The following is a 19,547-nucleotide window of genomic DNA, read 5'->3' on the forward strand; positions in this document are numbered from 1 at the left end:
TATCAAGTCGGATCATCCGCTCGTATATAACAAGTCACCTATGTGGCCCCTTCACGTCACCTACAAATTGTCTCAGCCCAATGAACTAGCTAAGAGTCAAGATGGTCGAGATGGATATAGTGAATTACTAAGCGCGCTGTACTTGTTCTTGAAGGTCACTTTTTCCTACATGAATCCTGCTTCCTGCTTCTGTTCATATCACACAACAGCCAGGTCACTCTTCTCGAGCCTTTCCCCCTCCTTCTCGGCTCAATCCTCTATCCTTTCCTCTTCTCCATGATCATCCCGCTCTTCCTCGCGATTAGGCATTGTTAAGCGTGTTTCCAGCAGTGGTTGGGACGCTTGCCTGGGCCGCCGAAGCCGCACTGGCAGTTGCAACGGTGAGACCGGCGAAGTTGGAGAAGAACTTGGTATCCGCATTCGTAAAAGGACTGCTGTCAACTACAACATTCGTCACGCAGTCCCTCTTCAGGGCGGCGGAGCATGCTTTGTTTGCAGTAGCATCCGGCGAGCTAAAGAGTTGACCGACGAAATCCCCGACAATTTGGGTGACATTGTTGAAGACACAGCCTTCGAAGAGACCTTGGCCATCGTCGGTGCCCTCAATGGAGTGGCCGCTGTTATTCTCCCACACGCTGTTGACGGCATGGAACAGAGTCTTTCCGCTCAGTGCAGGGCTGCGGCCCGATGTGCGGTATACGTAGTTGTCTAGCAGACAGATGTTAGTGTCCCCTAGGTTTGTATAGATTGGTATCAAGGAAGTATGGTTCGAAACACTTACTTGCAAAGGTGATCTGGTCGTCGGCGCCGACAAGTTCCAATCCCCAGTATTGTTGTCCGTCACACGAAGTAGAGAAGTTGGTTGCGCCATTCATGAAGCTGTTGGAGATAGTAACATGAGCGTTCGCTTCTTGACCAAAGACGTAGTGCACACGGCCAGTGTATTGAGTCTAGTTACAATCCAGTTAGAATTCAGTAAAGCCATTATCATGGAGAGCTTGACTAACCGTAACATGGTCAATCCAGACCTCGGAAGTGTTAGAAAGTGTGATCGCATCACCACCCCAGACAAGCTGTGGGTTGAGGTTGGTGATCATGATGTTCTGAATAATGATGTTGGAGGCTTCGACGATTCGCAACCCTTTGCCGAGGAGAACACCCTTGTTTCCGACTCCGATGATCGTCTTGTCTGAGTGAACACGGATTCCTTCGGTTCCAGCAGTATCCCACTCATACTGCTCGGATGGTTTACCATCACATCCTTTTCCGATATCGATCGTGGACTGGCAACCATCTTCGAAGGCGCCATATGACTTGCAAATGGTCCCCTTCGTTGTCCCCTCCGTTCCGATGAAATTGAATGTCTTGTCGATAACGATGACCTGAGGATCATCAGAACCCAGAAGCTCGATTAGATTCTTGACATCGGTGGGATAAACTGGCGTCGCCTTTCCACCTCCAGTGACTCCGTATGCGAACCCTGGGGGGGAGCCAGTCACAGAGATTGTACCGGCCCTCTTGGCCGGGCTGTCTGCAACTGCGACAGCCGCGAAGAATAGAGCAAGACTGAACTTCATGTTTACGGCAATGACTGAGAAAATGTTTGGCAAAAATGGTTCACCTAGATAGAGTAAATAATTCAAGTTTACTAGGAGCAATGGTACTTCTTAAGCCCGGGGCCTGAGAAGATCGCTGTTGCCATTTGTCGAGACATCGTCGAAGTTGTCTCACATGAGGCGATGGAAATTCTTATGTGAAACCCGGCCTTGTAGTATTTTTAAGTGGGGCTGTGAGCTGATAATGCGATAGTATACGCCGTGTTCCTCATAGGTTTAACATGTCCTTGACATGTGTTGTCTACCTATGGACCTTTCGGGTTAAGATGAGACTACTCCGCACTCACCACATATATGTACAAAACATGTCCTTATCAGCCTTATCCACAGATAATCTCTAAGATGCAATACTATTCGCGTTGTCGTAAATTTAGCCTATCCTGAGTGCACGAACACATCATGTGCATGTATTTAATCAATGTTTGCCCCACATACACTGGGGAAATTTCGGAAAATTGTCATAATAGTGGCCACTGTAGGAACGATCTACAGGGGAAAGAGACGATCTATACCCCGTATCTGGTAATATGGGCGGCCTAGCGCATTAATCTGAGACAAACACAATTGCCTTTGGTTCTCACTGTAACGGATACAATCCTAGTGGGGCAAAGGAAAGAGAGAGGTGAATACGGTTATATCGGCATCGACATATTTCACAAGCTTCCTCTCCCCACTAATAGCAGTGACCTCCCATACAAGGTGCCACAAAATACATATATCTTATTAAAGTATATATTTCTACCAATCTCTGATGTGTTGAGTATATTTTGACTCCATATTATCCACCTTACACATTGACAATGAGAATTATACTAGCCTTGACCGTAAGAAGGGCTATAGTACTCCGCACGGGCGATCAAGAAACGAATGGACCCTGCTCTCTCAACCCTGACTCGCGGGGCCACCCGGGGGGACACTGCGGGAGGAACCCATACGTAAAAGGGGGAACCTAACCTTGGAAGCCCCTAATGTTAGCCCCTTGTTTCTAGCTAAGTGATTTACGCGGCCACAATCACTGACTTTCTTTCAGCACCTCAATCGGCCTAGCTCACTTATTCCTGTGGTCTTCTAGACTGAAATCATTTTATGTTTGGAATCATCGAAATATTTTGGGCTCCGCTTCTAGGCACTGGCCTCCTTATGCGGCGTAATACCGAAGATATGTAGTCCGTACACGACTTAAAGAAGGGTTCAGGCCAGGAGAATGCCATGGTAAGTACAATTACTTGACGCCGGAGGTTGAGTATAACGCTCTTATTTGATTAATATAGTAGGAAAACGCGTTGTCCACAATAAGGGAAAAGTATGGCTCCCGCTATTTACTACAATAATGGAGAAACTGTTCGATGAAATCTTTTAAATATGCTAACATTAATCAATCCTTAGAAGGCTCGCCACCTCAAAACGTGATCTTAGTGATACGCCAGCTGTTTCTAGTGCCGCTGACCCGCTCGAAGCGGGAAACAGGACACGGGAAACCTAGATAGGTGCCTTATACTGAGACTAGCCCCTCCTTCTGCCGCCAGCACGTTTGTTATAGCCCGAAGCATTTCCAACACGACGCACTGCGGTTGGAATTGGAGTGAGAGATTCGATGGCTGTTATGGCATCGCATGAATTCGAGGCTTGTAAATAGTTCCTTGCATATCTATTTTCGAACGAGTCTCCAAATTCCGACCGCAGTCAGTACTATAGTACTTCATGGTTCCCAGGGGCCTCGCGCTCGGCTTCCTGTCAGAAGCTGGGGTTTTCCGTCCCCCTGAACGAGAAGCACATCTTCATGTCTCACCCCGAATTGATCCACCAAATAGATTCCGGGCTCCGAAGTGAAAGTCATGCCGGTCTTTAACAAGCTTGCTGTATTTCCCTGGTTCATATACGGGCTTTCATGGGCTGTTTAAAGTTGTCAGTCTAGTAAAGATGGATGACAGGGTTGGATAAAACGGGACCTTTAATCCCAATACCATGCCCCACGCGATGCGTGAAGGCATCCCCATATCCAGCATGGCTGATCACGTCGCGCGCAGCAATGTCTACACTGGCTGCAGTCATATTCTCGCGCATTTGATCAATTGAGCGAGTTTGCGCCTCGAAAACAATATCCCAAACCTTTACCCAACCAAGTCAATGACCTGAATGCAAAGAGGAAACACAATGGCTTACCTTCAGCTTCTCACTCATGCGCGGTGAAAGCACATCGTCTTTGGAAGGCCTCTGCAAGAACGGAGGGAAGAAAGTGCGGCAAATATCCGACGAATATCCATAGAGATGTGCACTGTCACAGCGTTAGATAGCGAAATTTATAATATTTTTCCAGGAATACGAACCCAACATCAATCAGCACAAAGGTCTCAGCTTCTAAAACCTTAGACCCATTAGTTCCACCATGCGGGTTAGATGCATTCTCATCGAAAAGCACGATGTCGAAAAAGGGATCCAACCCCGCAGCTCGAAGTGTGTCGTCGAGGGCAGCAGCTATTTCATTCTCCGTTAATCCTGGGTAGAGGCATTTTCTCATCTGTCGCACCGCCTCAACAGTTCCGGTATTGACCGCGCTCAAAATTTCGACCTCCCGAGTACTTTTGATCTGACGAACTTCCTCAACCTGGCCCTGTAGACCGACTACGTCGAATCCCGCAGATCCAAGTCCGCGCTGGATGAAGTCTCGCATTTCTTCGTCCACCATCAGACGTGCTGGTCGGTGGAGGCCCAAGAACACATCCGATTGCCAGAGAGTGGTGTACGGATTCCAGTGCTCCTCCCACGGAACGATTGATATTTCCTCGGAGAAGGGCATTCCAAGTAGACGGGCGCGTTCAGCCTCGAAAGATGGACAGAGAAAAGTGGTGTTGGCCTTGACGTTGCCCGTGGCCTTATCGTGAAACGGGTGTATCACCATTAAGAAAGGACGCTCTTCCGGCTACGTTGGTGAGTTTAATACGCCCATGAAGATCTTGATGGTTGTCTTACCTCCCACACTTCCCACTCAGGCTGGCTCACGTTGCCATAGTACTTGAACGTATATCCCGGTTCCACCACAAATGCATCAGCTCCCTCGGCGACCAGCGCGCGCGCCAATCGATCCCGTCGCTCTTCGAAGTCCGCAACTGCGATCGGCGCAACATTTTTCATGAATGGAAGACCCGTCTCGAGAAGATTGTTGATTGCGCATTGTTGGAAGATTTCCACGCGGGTGGGGTTGTCCGCGTCATTCCATACACTTTGATCCGGTGCGAGGAGCTTTTGGTCCCCGAGCGACCATGAATGACGAGAAAAATTGTACCCCGTGGCTAACATACCAGCACTGGCTATCATCAATGCCAGGTTACGAGCCGAGAAGCGATTACGGGGCTTAACCTCCACGCTGGTGAAGGGCAGTTGTTTCGACATGATGCGAGAGGTTGGATCAAAGAGGGAGATTTGAGAATTCCCAGCTTGGGAAATAAAACCCCTTCGTGAACTCGGCCCTCAACCTCGAGAGTGGGGGTTCTCTTATCTCGTCTTGACCTTCCTACTTTCGCATTTGCTTCCCCGCTTCTCGTTAGCGCCAAAGTCCAAGCTCCGTTGCGTTAGTTTCGACGTCGGCAGTTGCTTCGGTGCCCCTTGACTGGTCCAGTCGATTACAACTATCTGCAACTACCTGCAACTATCTCGGACAAATTAAGCATTTGCCGTTGCGGGGATGTGTTATAAAATGCGAGCCATGTCCGAATCTGCTAGCTGCAATCTGCAGTACCCGCATCATGAGCGAGCCTACGGTAGTCGAGACACGTGAAACGTGTAAAAAGAACCCAGTCTCGAAAGAACTGGACGTTCAAACGGGGACCTCGCTTTCACATTCCTCAGATGCAACTAAACAAGATGCGACAGATGATCCCTACAGGGGTCGAGGCTACTCACGCCTCTCCATGGTCATGATGGTGGTCTTCAGTGGCCTCGCAATTGGCTCAGATGGCTTCAACGCTTCGATCATTGGAAATCTGGAATTAATCATGGCAGTCATTTATCCGGAGTCGCTGACCACGGCTGTAGCTGCTCGGCTATCCAACGCATTCATGGTCGGCATGATTATTGGCATGCTCTCGTTTGGTTACATCGCCGATAAACTAGGCCGCAAAAGTGGCGCTGTTCTAACAACCACGATTTTGGTTCTGGGAATTGCGCTGAGTGCTGGTGCCAGTGGGTTGACCGAGGATGGGATGTTTTGGATGCTAATCGTAGCCCGAGGAATCGCAGGTGTTGGGGCGGGCGGGTGAGTGACCTTTCCTTGCTGTCTGATATTTAACACAGTCCACTGATCCGACGTGATTAGAGAATACCCCGTTGCAGGAGCAGGTGCTGCTGAAGCCACAGATGAGGCTCCGGGAATTCGTAAGCGAAGAGGCTTTATTTTCGCAATGATTGCTGATCTATCGGCGTCTCTTGGCTTTGCCTTCGGTGCGCTGGTGCCACTGTTGTTGCTTTTGTGTTTCCATCAAGAAGTCCAACATTATGAAGCTGTTTGGCGAGTCTCCTTGGCCATGGGCGCCATTGCTCCTCTTTCGATTTTCTGGTTCCGCTATCGGATGGTCGTCAGTTCTGCGTATCGCAAGAGCTCCATGAAAAAGCAGAGACTACCCTATTGGCTAGCGATCAAGAAGTATTGGCGGCCGTTGGTGGGCGTTTGTGGTTCGTGGTTCATGTGAGCACTTCGACCCCGTGAAACTTTATCTCTGTGGCTAATAGCACTGACTGAGTTAGTTACAACTACATCTCCTATCCTTTCGGCCTGTTTTCATCCACCATCGTCGGTCGAGTAAATCCATCCTTATCCTTGGCCCTTACAATGGCCTGGGGGACGTTGATAAATTGTTTCTATATTCCCGGTGCATTCATCGGTGGCTTCCTCTCAGACCGTATTGGCCGACGGCGCACCATGGCCCTCGGGTTCTTCCTCCAAGCCATTCTTGGGTTCATCTTAGGAGGAGCATTAGGCCCGATCCAGACAAATCTGCCGCTCTTTATCGTGCTCTACGGCATATTCCTTACCCTTGGAGAGGTCGGTCCAGGTTCCACGATTGTTCTTACTGCCAGTGAAAGCTTCCCCACATCGGTTCGCGGCCATGCAGTCGGATTCGCTGCTGCTTGGAGTAAGGCCGGGGCTGCAATTGGAACTCAGGTCTTCAACCCGATAATGGCTAATTGGGGCGATGATGACCTTCATGGAACCCAAGCTGTCTTTCTCATCGGATCAGGGTTTGCTGTTCTCGGGGCTTGCCTGGCCTGGTTTGTGCTCCAGGACAGCAATAAAATCCTGGATCATGGTGACCAGGAGTGGAAGGACTATCTGGTCGCTAATGGTTATACAAACATTGAATGGGGCGCTGAAGAACAAACGGCTATACCGGGCCAAAAATTGGCTGACTAGAGCCTCGAATTGGTACGATGATTTATGCGAGCTTGAAAGGATAAGGGATCCAGAGAAACTTCTCATGGACACTGGGTGCATTCATTTTTCTTCGAAGTCGATCGCATATTTCTAGTCTAGTTAACCCTCATGCACAGGTCTTATTTACATTGGATTTTCAGATGTTCCCTCCTACGTGGACTTTCCGTGTAGTGCGAGTACCTGCCTACATACATGGGTAGCGTAGTGTTACATCCATGAATATATATTTAGATGGATATAGAGTGAAATTACCCGATAGAGTTTAGCGCTTCAGTCCGCAAAGGTTTTCGGTCCTCCCCCAAGGCCGTCGTGGGTTGCGGATCGAAAACTTCTGTAGAACTGTACGTCATAGCCATTTCCTGTACCTGTCTCAATCCATCGTCGACAACTTGTTTCTTAAAAATGCCTTCCCATGATACTGAATTTTCCACCGAAGCTCGTTTGGCTAGAGCCACTGAAAAAACGGTGGCAATTACAGAAACCCCACCAAAAGATGAAGACATACTACGACGGACTTTGGGCGTGTGTTCCATCGTATCTACCTCTACCTTCGCAGAGCGTATGCAGCGAGCAAAATTCCTTCAGGATCCTACACTTGTTGTGATCGGCCGAGGAACATGCGGCACGGTCTTTGAAATTCCTGGAACAGAGTCTGCGTACAAAAAAGGCCGTGATAAGGACTCGCTGTGGAACGATGCAAATCTAACCAACATTGCCTGCCGTGCAGTGACAGAGACCAAGACTTGTCTTCAGGAAATATTTCCAAACACCTCAATCCCTCGTGTGCCTATAGTTACTGGATGGATCAGTGAGAATGACTTACAGAACTGGTGGCGGGAGAACTTGTCACAATTCCCCGATGATACTGAAATTGGATATCTTTTCCAAGTCCAGCGGATCTTACCGCTTCCTACGCCCTCCCGTGAAGCTCTCATTCGGCTCTATTTTCCGAAGAAAATGCACCATTCTGCATACGAAGACCCGGATAATAAGGCATGTCTTGTACGACCATACCTTGGACAGCGAAGAGGAGAGTGGGAATTTTCTCGTCCAGCAGTCAGCCTTCAGAACTTTCCTCTTTATCTCGATCAGATAGAGGAACTCCGGTTAGAGGCTGTCCAATTATCTAAAGAGATGGCTATTGGACTGGCCATCATCCACTGGAAGGCTCACTTGGACGGCATGGATATGGAATTCGTACTCGGTAGCGCGACAACACATGGAGAACTTCCGACCGTGGTTGAGAACTTCAAGACGGTCAAGCCATTTGGTATCCCGGCTGGGGATTTTAAAAGACGACAGGTGCATCTCTGGATGCTCGATTTTGATAAGGCCGACCAGCTTAACTTAAAGGAGAGCTGGGAGTCTTGCTGCGATAAGATGGTCACTGCTGTGACAGCGAACGACCCCTATTTCCCTAACCCAGCAGCCATGGGAACTCTCGAACACAAGCTATGGGGTGCATTTGAGCGCGCTTATCTTCTTGCTGCGTCTAATCTTCTGCTTACACAGAAGGGGTTGCCAAAGAAAGCGATTGAATACCCTACGCTATTTTTGAAAGCATGGAAAATGAGAGCTACAGAACTGGCAAAGGACACGGAGGGTGATTTTGTGGAATTCGGGTAAATATAGGGTTCTATAAATGTCTCCTGTGTATTTTCCTTTTGTCGAAGGCCACTTCGGACTGTCTTCATTCTTATCTGGGCGTTCTTTGAGAAGGGGGGTGCCAAGATCCAGGGGGATGCCGTCAATAATCCCCTCTGTCTATAGATACTCTCTCGAAATATTAGACTAAAGCTATAATCCCGGGGTTTAACACTACAAGCTAAAGTGCCATCTATTCCGCACACTCTATGGCATGAAATTGGTTTTTGTTCAACTGGCTCCAAAAAAAAAAAAAAAAAAGAAAAAGAAAAAGAAAACAGGTGGGACCAGGAACTACGACTAGTTAGGGTGAACCCATCCTTATAGGCTTACCACTCGCGATTATGCTCTATGGATATCTACTGTACCGGCACCTCCTCGCTATCGTGAGGACGTTAGCTGGTGCCTCTCAGCCCCACATTAACGGATTATCTTGCCGATGAAGCCTCCCTTTCGGAGGGATCAGCGAAATGAACTGCAAAAAAGTGAGCACCGAGTGTGGATCGAACACACGACAACCTGATTTGCAATCAGGCATTCTACCACTAAATTACCGATGCAAGCCTAAACCGCTGAGCTGTTGGGGCAGATATTTTGGATCTGAGGTTTAATGGATTCATGGATAGAACACAACTACAGCTAGCCCTAAATCGGAGCGGTGATAATAAAAAAGCACCACCCTAATTAAAAGTTATACATAGACACATAGTATACTTTTTTTTACCGCCATTGTATACAATTAACTTTGCGTCATTACAAACCAAATCATAGTAAGCCCAAAGGCATAAAAACTAATGAACACCACTTCAACCACCAAGAGATAGAAGAGATCATAATCGTCAGAGAAAAGAATACAACGTACTTATTTATAGAGCAAGATATGTTCCACGAACTAAAGGACTGATTGAGGAACTCAAGTAAAGGGAGTCTATAAAATTACAATGGCTGAGTCCGCGGCCAGTCTGGGCACTCCGCTCTCTTTATGGTATGTTCTTGTGAGACTAAGACTAATTAGGCAACGTCCTATCCTTTAGACAATCCGTAACTATTGAATCATACCGGTGCGCTTAATAATTAAACCCTCCAGACCTCTCTTATATTTCTGTTCGCTCAGCTACACGGTTTGCCTCTGTCTCTGGACTTGAGCTACGACATTCCGTTTCTCTCTGCGCTACCTTCATCGTCAAAATGGACGCCGACTTGACTACCATAATCCTATATATTGGTGTGTTTGCAGTCGCGATCGGTTCTCTGGCGCAGCGAATTGGGGTATGCTCCTTGTGTCCCAGTCTCAGAGTCAAGCTAATAGCCCTCAAGCTTTGGTTACTGTGGAAGCGGATTCAAGAGATGGAAAACAGTATGGAAAACAGGATGCCCTGATCGAGAGACACATTCTGTTTCCGAGAAATCAGATTTCGGCCCTGATTACAACTAATGTTCAAGTTTACTTTTTCAAACATGTCGTGATGGCTTGGTTGGCTGGCTGAGCCAATAATTCGGCGGGTATAGCAAAGGAGGTAAATTTCACTATGGGTAGGTTTGCGAGAGTACATGCGAAGTTCCTCGTATGATGCCAAATGATTTTAATCCAGTGAAATGATGTTCTCTTTTGCGCGTCTGAGTCCCCTGCTGTCGAGCGAACTACTCCTGGATAGGACTCGGATAGCTGAAGTATTAGCATGAGTCAACACCTGTGTAGAACCTACATAGGTTACTTTGCTTGATAAGGTCCGTGAAATGGTAATACAGGCAGAATTCAGGCCTTTAGGCACCAAACTGGTGCATGCGACCATGAGCGCTACGCCCCGTCGGAGAGAGCCGAAGTGAGATATACATTGAAAATATATTCAATTGCCAAGCACACAAGGGCCTGATAGAATATAGTATTGAATAGTCTGAACAACGAAGGTAAAGCCATCTAATAGGTAAAACCTAGTGAAACAGAGACCTGCCAGACCGGACAGCTGATGGGCGATGGGCCCAAATTAGCAAGAAATGCCAATCCATTCCTTGGTAAGAACAACGAACTGCAGATCGTTGTTCGCGGCCTCGAAGAACAGTCCAAATTTGCCATCACCAATAGGAGTGATTGTGGAGTACGACACAGTAGCGGCTCTGAATACTTTGCCGGAGGACCAAGTATTTCCATCATCGCAAGAGTAGCGAACGGTACCATTCACGCGAGCAGACTTGCTGTTGGCGTTTGTGAAAAGCAGAACCTTAGCCTCAGCAGAGCCCTGAGCAGCATCAGGATAGGCCCGAGTGATAGCACCATTATTCGCGGGGTCGGGGAGCTGAGTCTCGGTGCGGGGGGTACCGTAAGTCTCACCACCATCATTAGAGAGCGTAATGATACGGTGTTGACTTCCATCACCGGGACGCGAGTTTATCATCAAGGTACCGTTCGACAACTCAACAACCTTGTTCTCATCCAAGCCTTTACCAATGGGCTTACCCATCTGCCATGTGTCTCCTCCATTATCGCTGTAGACGCTGTAGGCTTGGTTGGTGATCGAACCGTCGGATTGTACGACACTTCCGGTAAACTGTTGTACAAGACGTCCAGCCTTGGATCCATATCGGAGCTGGATACCCTCCCCAGATGCCGCAAACATAGCTTTAACACCGCCCACATTTGCGACTCCATTCACGGTACTACCAATAGGCTTGACTGCCTTAGTGATAAGTGGTGGAGCACCAACCGTGCCAGCGACAACGGGGGGGAGGTTAGGCTGATTCGAAGGGTCCGTAGACCAGGTAAGTCCCTTATCGGTTGAAACCGAGACCTCAGAGCTAACAACGTTGCGATTGGTGTCATCATTTCCAAGGACGCCACCGCGGAAGCCCTGGTCCTTAGAAAACACGTGAAAGTTGAAAACCTTTCCAGTCTCACGGTCATAGATGTAGCTAGGATCGCTAAAGCCGTACTGCAGGGCCGTAGAACTCTTGATCTGCCCTTTAGCGATAAAGGTGGGGTCACTCCAGGTCGCGCCATTGTCTGTACTACGGCGTTGCAAGATGGAGTTCGGAGATGGGGAATCTCCTCCATCGGGACGGCCATCGTAAGATGCGAGGATGACGTTGTTGCCTAAATAGGTCAACGCAACAATCCGATACTGGGCGATAGGTCCCACGCCCTTGGTGGCGAGATTAATCTCAGACACCGCTTCTCTCTCTTCCAAGGGTACGACCGGGTTTGCTACAGACAGAACTGTAAACAGACCAAGGGCAACCGCGAAGGAGGCTTGCTTCATTTTGTGGAACATGTTGAACCCCCGCAACTGCAAATGTAGGAAAATGGGGAATCGAAATAGAGGTTTGAAGATATGCCCTCAAGATTGAAATGCTGGTGAAGAATGATTATTACATTTTTGTGGGAACTGCATACAGGCTTATATACTTCTTAAGACTACATGGAACTTTCATGTAAATAGTAAACATATGAACGACACAGTATCTGAACTTATTTGATATAGGTAATATTACCCCCAAAACAGAGAAGCTGCATTTCGATTGAGTAGGATATATTGAGATACCCCGCGAAATAAAGCGGTTGAGGATTCGCCAGCATGATAGAGGATTGATTTGATAGGACCAATCTCGTATCTAATTCTACAAAAGTCATGGGCTTGGAAATAAATTAATTATATTAGCTTTACCCCGGAATATGAGGCGAACTATCCTAAAATCCGCTTATCCACATATCCACAAATAATGCAACTGAAAAGCGAATAGAGCCTGGAGTTTCGATGGACGAATACGTCGGATCAACGCATGCGCCCCCTGGTTTCCCGAGCCGATCGCCTCGGCAGTGTAGATCCGATCGGCTGGGGGTAGACTGGGGGCAAAGATCTTAATTGAGTATCGATTTACACCAAGATAATTCCAAAACACAAGTAACTTAATCAGCAGCCCATGTGAAATTAGCAAAATCTTCAGGGACTCAACTTATGGCTGGATTTTACGGCCTGCCTTGACGCCTTCACTTGTAGCGTTTTTGGATAGTCATCTACTCCGTATGGCTACATCTTTCCCCCATTTGCTGTAATAACTATTTGCAAAAATGAAGTTATTACGTACAAATTACTCTCAGCCCGGTGTGTTTGTAGACATGACGACTTGCAAAATGCCCGCAGATATCTGCCCATGGTGGCTGGGTGGTGTGAGTTTCAACCCCCTGTCTCGCGATTGGATACACCAGAATTTGGCTCGGTCCTCGGCAGTATGTATAGCTTAAAAAGAAGAGTCAGCAAAGCACAGCTTGCTCGCAATCGCATGTCTAATCTTGAACGGTTCTAATTTTTTTGTACCTCCTCGCGTAAGTAGCGAATCCGATTGGTTGCGTAGACTAATACTAATCATGTTAATATTCCAACTATGAGAAGCTTTCTCTAGCCGATAAGCTATACCCACGCGTGGGAATTAAGTGAAATCCGTGAAAAATAATTCTATGGTCCAATCAAACATGTCTGTGCTCTATCAGGCAACGGTCCAAAGGAAGTTCCCATGCTCGCTTCACGAGATCCCGGACTGGGATGGAGAACTAGCGTCATGTCCCACTCCGGGGAATGTAAACTTGGCTAAGCGGGGTACGCGGGAATTCAGGGAAGGGATTGGCTGTTTAATTAACTTGGCCCAGATAGTATCAATATGTTATCAGGGACACTGTGTTATCGGAGGAGAGAGTAATTTGTGGGAATATAAGATCCGGGGCATTTCCGTAACAAAAAGGCATCCAAGCATCCTACCATACACCTCTCTTCCAACGTTCTTGCATTCCACGGCAACAAAGCCGCAGTGGGGCGATCGACACTCACTATGGCAGACCAGAATATCAAACCCATTACCGAAATGGAGTCTCCCAAGGTAGATATGGATGCATCCTCTGCAACCGAGGTCGTGGAAGGTGTGATGATCACCGTCACCAAAGAAGAGGTACACTCCACCTGAACATTCCCCAACAGAAGAACATCGCTCACCATGGGACCACTGTTTATAGAATGATCGAATCAAGAAAAAGACCGATATGGTCATCCTCCTCATCCTCATCTGGGTGTATTTCCTACAAGTAAGACACACCGAGTAATACCCAAGTGGTGTATTACATATGATTTTCATTAACCGTGTATTAGATTTTGGATAAAGGTGTTTTGGGAACGGCGGCGCTGTTCAATCTCCAGTCCGATATGGGTCTCGTGGGGAACCAGTATTCCCTCATTGGAACGATTGCTCCCGCCGCACAACTGGCGTGGCAGCCATTCTCCGCATGGATCCTGGTCAATGTTCCTCCCCGTATTCTTATGCCAACCATGATTCTTGGATGGGGTATCGCTGTGGCATGCATGGCCGCCTGCAATAATTTCAAGACCTTCATCGCCGCTCGCTTTTTTATGGGTCTGTTTGAAGCCGGATGTATGCCTCTCTTTACCATTCTCACAGGTAGATGGTACCGCCGAATTGAACAGCCAATTCGTATCGCCCTTTGGTACTCTGGTAATGGCACAGCTACTATGGTGGCTGCTTCTTTGGCTTATGGCCTTGGCCATATTAAATCAGATGTGTTGAAGCCGTGGCAAATGTAAGATACCCGAGATCGCTATTCTTTATGAACACTGCTAACTATCATATAGTATTTTCCTATTTGTTGGTCTTGTCACTATCGTCACCGCGCCCTTCATTTACTGGAAGCTTGATAATGATGTTACTACTGCCCGTTTCCTTACTGAACATGAGCGACACCAGGCGGTGGAGCGTCTCCGTGCCAACCAGAACAGTTCAACCTCCTACGAATTCAAGTGGTCACAGGCTCTTGAGGTTCTTCTAGAACCTAAGAGCTGGCTTTTCGTTGCGATGGCCTTACTCCCGAATATGGGTTCGGCCTTGCCTAGTCTCTTTGGTCCTCTCATCGTGACTGGTTTCGGTTTCGACCAGTTTCAGGCCGCCCTACTAAACATTCCCTATGGAGCTATTACAACTATCGTGATCATCCTTAGCTGCTGGGCCTCCCACAAGGCGAAGCTCAAGTCTGCGGTTTTGGCTGCTTTTATGCTTCCTGTGGTGGTTGGAGTCGCCATTCTTTACGCGCTTCCACATTCCGAAAAGAAGAACCAGGGACCGCTTCTCTTTGCATACTACCTGACTTCATTTATCTATGCCGCGAATCCTCTTCTTCTCTCTTGGGTCGTTGGAAATACGGCCGGTGCTGCCAAGACGTCCACCGTGGTTGCACTTTACCAGGCCGGTACTTCCGCTGGTGCCCTCTCGGGTCCCCTTCTATTCACAGCTGATCAGGCCCCCGCTTACCTTGCCGGTACGCGTGCTGTGCTCGGTCTCTTCATTGCCTTGCTTGGCTGCGTGGGTCTTCAGTTCCTTAACCTTTGGTTCTTAAACAAGCAGCACAAGAAGCGCAGAATTGCCAATGGCAAGGCTAGTGAGATCAAGGATACCTCCATGACCACTGAGGTTGGCATCGATAGTAAGATTCAAGGGGAACAAGGGGAGGGTATGCCCTTCAAGGACATCACGGACAAGGAAAACGATGAGTTTGTGTATATCTATTGATGTAAATAGCTCTGAAACTCCCAATTGGGGGAGCGCGCCATTGGTGTATCTCAAATGCTCCAATTACTTCCATATTTGCTGTTGTTTTTAGGAATACATAAATTTGAAATTTGATCTGGCAACTATACTTGTTATATACCTCGAGCACCACGATTTCCCCGTCCAGCTTCTACGGACCACCGAGAAAACCGTAAAATAGTGTGATATCCTATATACCCCTAGAAAACTCATGACCGTCGCGCCTTTGGTGATATTCCACCAACTGTTTTATTCCTAATGTTGTTTTCGGGATCAAATATTGAAGTTATCAAAAATAAAAATAGAAAAAGAAAACTCCGATAGGGGGAATCGAACCCCCGGCTGCCGTGTGAGAGACGGCGATGTTAGCCACTACACCATATCGGATATTGGATGCAAATTGTTTCATATTTAGCCATGATACGGTCGCGTTTGTACTCTTACCTTCTTGTGCGTGGATCTATAAAGACCTCCTCAATCTCCTATAATCCCAGTGTTTGTTACCCTCATCTTACCTCTCAGTCTTATTCGCTCTAGGTTTTGTGAGGCATTTTTACTATTCATTCGGATCACCGAGCTCCGCCCCCTGCGTTATCTTGGGTGCGACTAGTCGAACTTCTCACTCAATTTACGGTGCTTTTACTCGTTCCAGCCCGTCTTCTGTTTCTCCTATGATTACGAATAGTTTCAGGCAATTTCGTCGCTGGCTTGCTACGCCGACCTATGACTACTTCGGTGGCAATCGATGATAAAATTGTCACATCTAGAACATTGCCCGGCGAGTCTCAAAATCTGCCTCGAGGTTAGACCACCGAACAATGCGCGACTTCATTTATCCCTTATCTGACTACTCGATCAGACGGTCGATTAGACGACCGTCTTCGCTCGCGATGCCGAACACCCCTTTCCCTATGACGGGTTAGTCGAGATCAGGACGGCCTTCACGTTGGGATTCAAGATGTCATATACCATTACTCAATTCTCGTTCCAGGTCTACGAGACCCATTATCAACACGACTTGCTGGAATCAGTTAGACCTACTTACAGAACGAGATCGCCACATGAGAAACAGGATGTTCCGCAGCAGCAGCATCCCACGCGTTTCATATTTTGGCTTAGGCCAGGAAATAATTGGCAAGTGCAGCACAACCAAGATGACGATGAAAGTAGCGGACGCAAGTGATACGCAGAGATGCAAGCTCCAATAATAGCACGGCATAGCCATTGGACTACATGGAGAGTTGGCTTTACGATGGCCAACCGATTGGTAGGCAGGATTTATTCTATCAAAGCTCAGACGCAGGAATTTCGTTCCATATCTAGGTCGAACAAGGCGCAATCGATCAGTAGCGAGGTATAAAGCCAGGATGCGAGAGCAACGATTTCCTGCAAGTATCTAACTGGTTTAGTGCTTGCTCTGGGTTATCATGTAAATCTCTTTACGTATATGGGAATCAGTAGATCTGGTTTCTCAAACTGGGGATTATGGGTCAGCCGACATGAAAGCACCATTTTTATAGTCCAGAAACGCTCATCGTTCACGGGAATTGGCGGCATCAACGTCAATACTACATAGTATATTTCTCTATTAAGCTTTCGAAAGAGAATAAATAGCTTTTTATCTGTGAGCCAAAACAATGCTGCAAAGGGAAAGATATAATGTTGGGAAAAATCCGCTGAATGTCATACATACATGGGAAGACACAAGTGATGTTTTGATCTCTATCCTAGCTTTCTCGCAGTATGAAACAATCTTCGCATTAAAAACCAAGAGTTTTATTCAGTTGATCGCTGTTTGGATCACCAACCGAAAGGAGCCAGGTGGAAATCCACATTGACGTCTGGTATCTTGGAAACATCGTCAAAAGCGAGGCGTATGTCATGAGCCATTGCCTTTGGACCACAGCCAACCAGGGCGAGGTTCTTGCCCCCAGAAGAATCCAAGGCTCCAACATGACTTGTCACTATATCGCTGATGCGCGGCCTTCCGTGGTAGAAGGTAGTTTTTAATGCCCCATCCCCCGATTTCTCAGATTCCGCTTGACAGAGAACGTTTTTGGTCAAAATTTCAGCTTTGACCGACGATGGCGGCGAAGAATCAGACTTTGTATCCCCTGAAGGTTCGAAAGGCTGGGAGATGTGCTCCGTTGGCGTTGAGATCTCGTCATTCGATTTGGACGAGGATGTTAGGTAAATGTCCAGAGACAGTTCGACATCTTTTGATGCAAGAACGTTCTCCCAGGTAGAGATGTAGCGCTCGCGCACAAACTGATAGAGCCCAACGTTTCTAACAGCCCAAACAATTTTGATGGTCTTTATACCTGATTTCAGATATTCATCCGAGCGAAGAGAGTCCAACAGCTGTTGCATGAAAGAAGTCGCAACCGTGATACCTGCCCCTCCGATAATGAAGATGGCGTTTTCAGATTTCCATGGGTAGAAGCTTGTTCCGTACGGACCCTCGACAGATAGAGTTACCTTCCTCACGGCGGATGAAGCAGCCAGCTCGGACTCGGAATCTCCATGATGCAATAGCTGTCTTCGCAGCCTGGAGGTAAACCCGTCTCGTATGCTGACGAGGAAAATAAGTTCAGTATAGAACTCCTCTCCTGTAGTCACCTTATTCCAGCCACTGAGCGTGAATGGATGACTTTCCCAGAATTTGATCGAGCGCCATCCGTAGACGTAGAAATGGGTCCCGGGACTCAGAGACAAAGCCTGCCTCACTCGGGCCTTGATCAAGATGACATTGGCCTCGCTGTTATACTCTGCAGATGAGTATGCGGTGACTTTGTTCCAAATCAATAGTCGCAGGATTCTTCCAAGTCGGTCAAAGGACCAAACAGCAACACAAGGCCAGATGAAAACGACGTAGTCAGGCCCATCAACCATCAAATGGCTAGAGTTCCCTCACAATTAGCCTTTTTCCCGAACCACAAGTTTGGGGACAGTACTCACTACCACAGTCCAACAAGGATCAGGCAAGCAAAACCTTGGTGCACGATCAGAAACAAGTCATAGACTGCGTTTCGAATTCCAGAGCTTGCTAAAAGGCATGAGAGGATTATCGAGGAGGCCGCCTTTTAAACCAAGTTAGCGAAAAGTAGAGACAAGATGAATTCTAGACTTACAATAACTCCCGTGAACCAGTGGGTCTCTTTCCAAATAGGAAGGAAATATTCCGTTCCAAGTTCTTGAATATTATAGTGTCAGCTTGAAGGTAAATTGAAGTCATCTAGAAAGTCCAGCGGCAAACTCACCTAGGTTTTGATAGATGCAGACACACATCCCATGAACAAAGACTTCTAGACCACATGCCCGAGCAATCCAGCGGTGAAACATATTGAATGTAGCAAATTCCCAGCCCGTCGCCCACAAGAGGAAGTTATTTCTTGTCGCAAAAAGCCACATCACTGGCAGATTGTTGATTGCCATAACTCCTGCCCTATCTCCAATGTACCGCCAAAGCTGTGTGGACTTCTGGGTAAAGCTTTTTAGGTGGAAATTAGCCACTCAAATACTTTATTCGCAAAAGGTAGCGAGGCCAATTAATGTTTTCTTACTAAAGGTTGGTTTCAAAAGCATGGTACTCAACACACATGAGAACTATGTTGATCAAGAAGAATGTCGAAATCGTAATTGCACATAGTCTTGGGGTGGTAGAGAATCCGGAAAAGCGAGTCATTTGCTTGCTTTTCATAATGGGTGGCACGGCCAAGTATCGGAGAATGAATCCTTGAAGTTTGGTGGTGAATGCCGAGCGAAAGGCAGACGAACTGTTCAAATGTCGAAGGATATTGTTAAGGGTGCCGAAAAGGACTACCAGCCCCCAGAAACCGACAGTTGCATAGCTATAAACAGGATCCACTGTCAGTAAAGACCAGACATGACAAAGTGGATGGTATCTTTGGTTACCCATAATGCTTTTGTGTGATAAGTTGATTATCCCAATCAAACTAAAGACAAATTAGCCACAATATAGACAGGAAGGGATAATATTGTGACTTGCCATTGTTGTATAAGCAAAGTCAAAAAGAGTTTGATCAACAGAAGCCGAGGTATTGAAGCTAGTGCCAGCTTGCCTATCCTCATAAGTTAAGATAGGCCATGAGCTAACCTCAGCTTCAGTCACGTCGTCGACAATAGACCATGGTAGAATATTAACTCCCCCATCTCCCTCGCATGACTGATCAAGGCTTTCCCATCCCTCCAAAATTTCATCTGCTGAGCAATAGCTCCGCATGCAGATAAATGTTGACTTCACCTGGAGGATATTTCTG

General features: G+C 47.3%; 8 protein-coding genes across 8 annotated transcripts; 4 read left to right on the top strand and 4 right to left on the bottom strand.

Moving 5' to 3' along the window:
• Window positions 1–301: 301 nt before the first annotated feature.
• Window positions 302–1,577, bottom strand: N7455_008186 (polysaccharide lyase family 1 protein; the record flags this gene model as incomplete). The annotated part of the gene is made up of 3 exons (XM_040961509.2): window positions 302–708; window positions 782–950; window positions 1,008–1,577. 3 exons carry the CDS (start codon window positions 1,575–1,577, stop codon window positions 302–304), a joined length of 1,146 nt encoding a protein of 381 aa, XP_040808047.2.
• Window positions 1,578–3,315: 1,738 nt separating this feature from the next.
• Window positions 3,316–5,006, bottom strand: N7455_008187 (uncharacterized protein; the record flags this gene model as incomplete). The annotated part of the gene is made up of 5 exons (XM_065605827.1): window positions 3,316–3,509; window positions 3,566–3,725; window positions 3,780–3,891; window positions 3,944–4,536; window positions 4,587–5,006. The coding sequence occupies 5 exons, from the start codon at window positions 5,004–5,006 to the stop codon at window positions 3,316–3,318; spliced, it is 1,479 nt and encodes a 492-aa protein (XP_065460776.1).
• A 353-nt stretch (window positions 5,007–5,359) lies between these two features.
• Window positions 5,360–7,023, top strand: N7455_008188 (uncharacterized protein; the record flags this gene model as incomplete). The annotated part of the gene is made up of 3 exons (XM_040961510.2): window positions 5,360–5,868; window positions 5,929–6,297; window positions 6,357–7,023. The coding sequence occupies 3 exons, from the start codon at window positions 5,360–5,362 to the stop codon at window positions 7,021–7,023; spliced, it is 1,545 nt and encodes a 514-aa protein (XP_040808029.2).
• A 423-nt stretch (window positions 7,024–7,446) lies between these two features.
• Window positions 7,447–8,670, top strand: N7455_008189 (uncharacterized protein; the record flags this gene model as incomplete). The annotated part of the gene is made up of 1 exon (XM_040961513.2): window positions 7,447–8,670. One exon carries the CDS (start codon window positions 7,447–7,449, stop codon window positions 8,668–8,670), a length of 1,224 nt encoding a protein of 407 aa, XP_040808044.2.
• Window positions 8,671–9,876: 1,206 nt separating this feature from the next.
• N7455_008190 (uncharacterized protein) lies at window positions 9,877–10,123 on the top strand (the record flags this gene model as incomplete). Its single annotated transcript, XM_065605828.1, has 2 exons — window positions 9,877–9,957; window positions 9,998–10,123. 2 exons carry the CDS (start codon window positions 9,877–9,879, stop codon window positions 10,121–10,123), a joined length of 207 nt encoding a protein of 68 aa, XP_065460777.1.
• Window positions 10,124–10,673: 550 nt separating this feature from the next.
• Window positions 10,674–11,954, bottom strand: N7455_008191 (putative extracellular sialidase/neuraminidase; the record flags this gene model as incomplete). Its single annotated transcript, XM_040961503.2, has 1 exon — window positions 10,674–11,954. The coding sequence occupies one exon, from the start codon at window positions 11,952–11,954 to the stop codon at window positions 10,674–10,676; it is 1,281 nt and encodes a 426-aa protein (XP_040808042.2).
• Window positions 11,955–13,539: 1,585 nt separating this feature from the next.
• On the top strand, window positions 13,540–15,249 carry N7455_008192 (uncharacterized protein; the record flags this gene model as incomplete). The annotated part of the gene is made up of 4 exons (XM_040961535.2): window positions 13,540–13,623; window positions 13,688–13,756; window positions 13,821–14,266; window positions 14,319–15,249. The coding sequence occupies 4 exons, from the start codon at window positions 13,540–13,542 to the stop codon at window positions 15,247–15,249; spliced, it is 1,530 nt and encodes a 509-aa protein (XP_040808045.2).
• A 1,818-nt stretch (window positions 15,250–17,067) lies between these two features.
• Window positions 17,068–19,222, bottom strand: N7455_008193 (ferric reductase family protein; the record flags this gene model as incomplete). The annotated part of the gene is made up of 5 exons (XM_040961520.2): window positions 17,068–18,166; window positions 18,226–18,347; window positions 18,399–18,460; window positions 18,528–18,757; window positions 18,831–19,222. 5 exons carry the CDS (start codon window positions 19,220–19,222, stop codon window positions 17,068–17,070), a joined length of 1,905 nt encoding a protein of 634 aa, XP_040808021.2.
• Between the last annotated feature and the right edge of the window lie 325 nt (window positions 19,223–19,547).

This window comes from Penicillium solitum (genome assembly GCF_028829755.1).
Source record: "Penicillium solitum strain IBT 25940 chromosome Unknown utg000005l_segment0_segment0, whole genome shotgun sequence".
NCBI classification, from domain to species: Eukaryota; Fungi; Ascomycota; class Eurotiomycetes; order Eurotiales; family Aspergillaceae; genus Penicillium; species Penicillium solitum.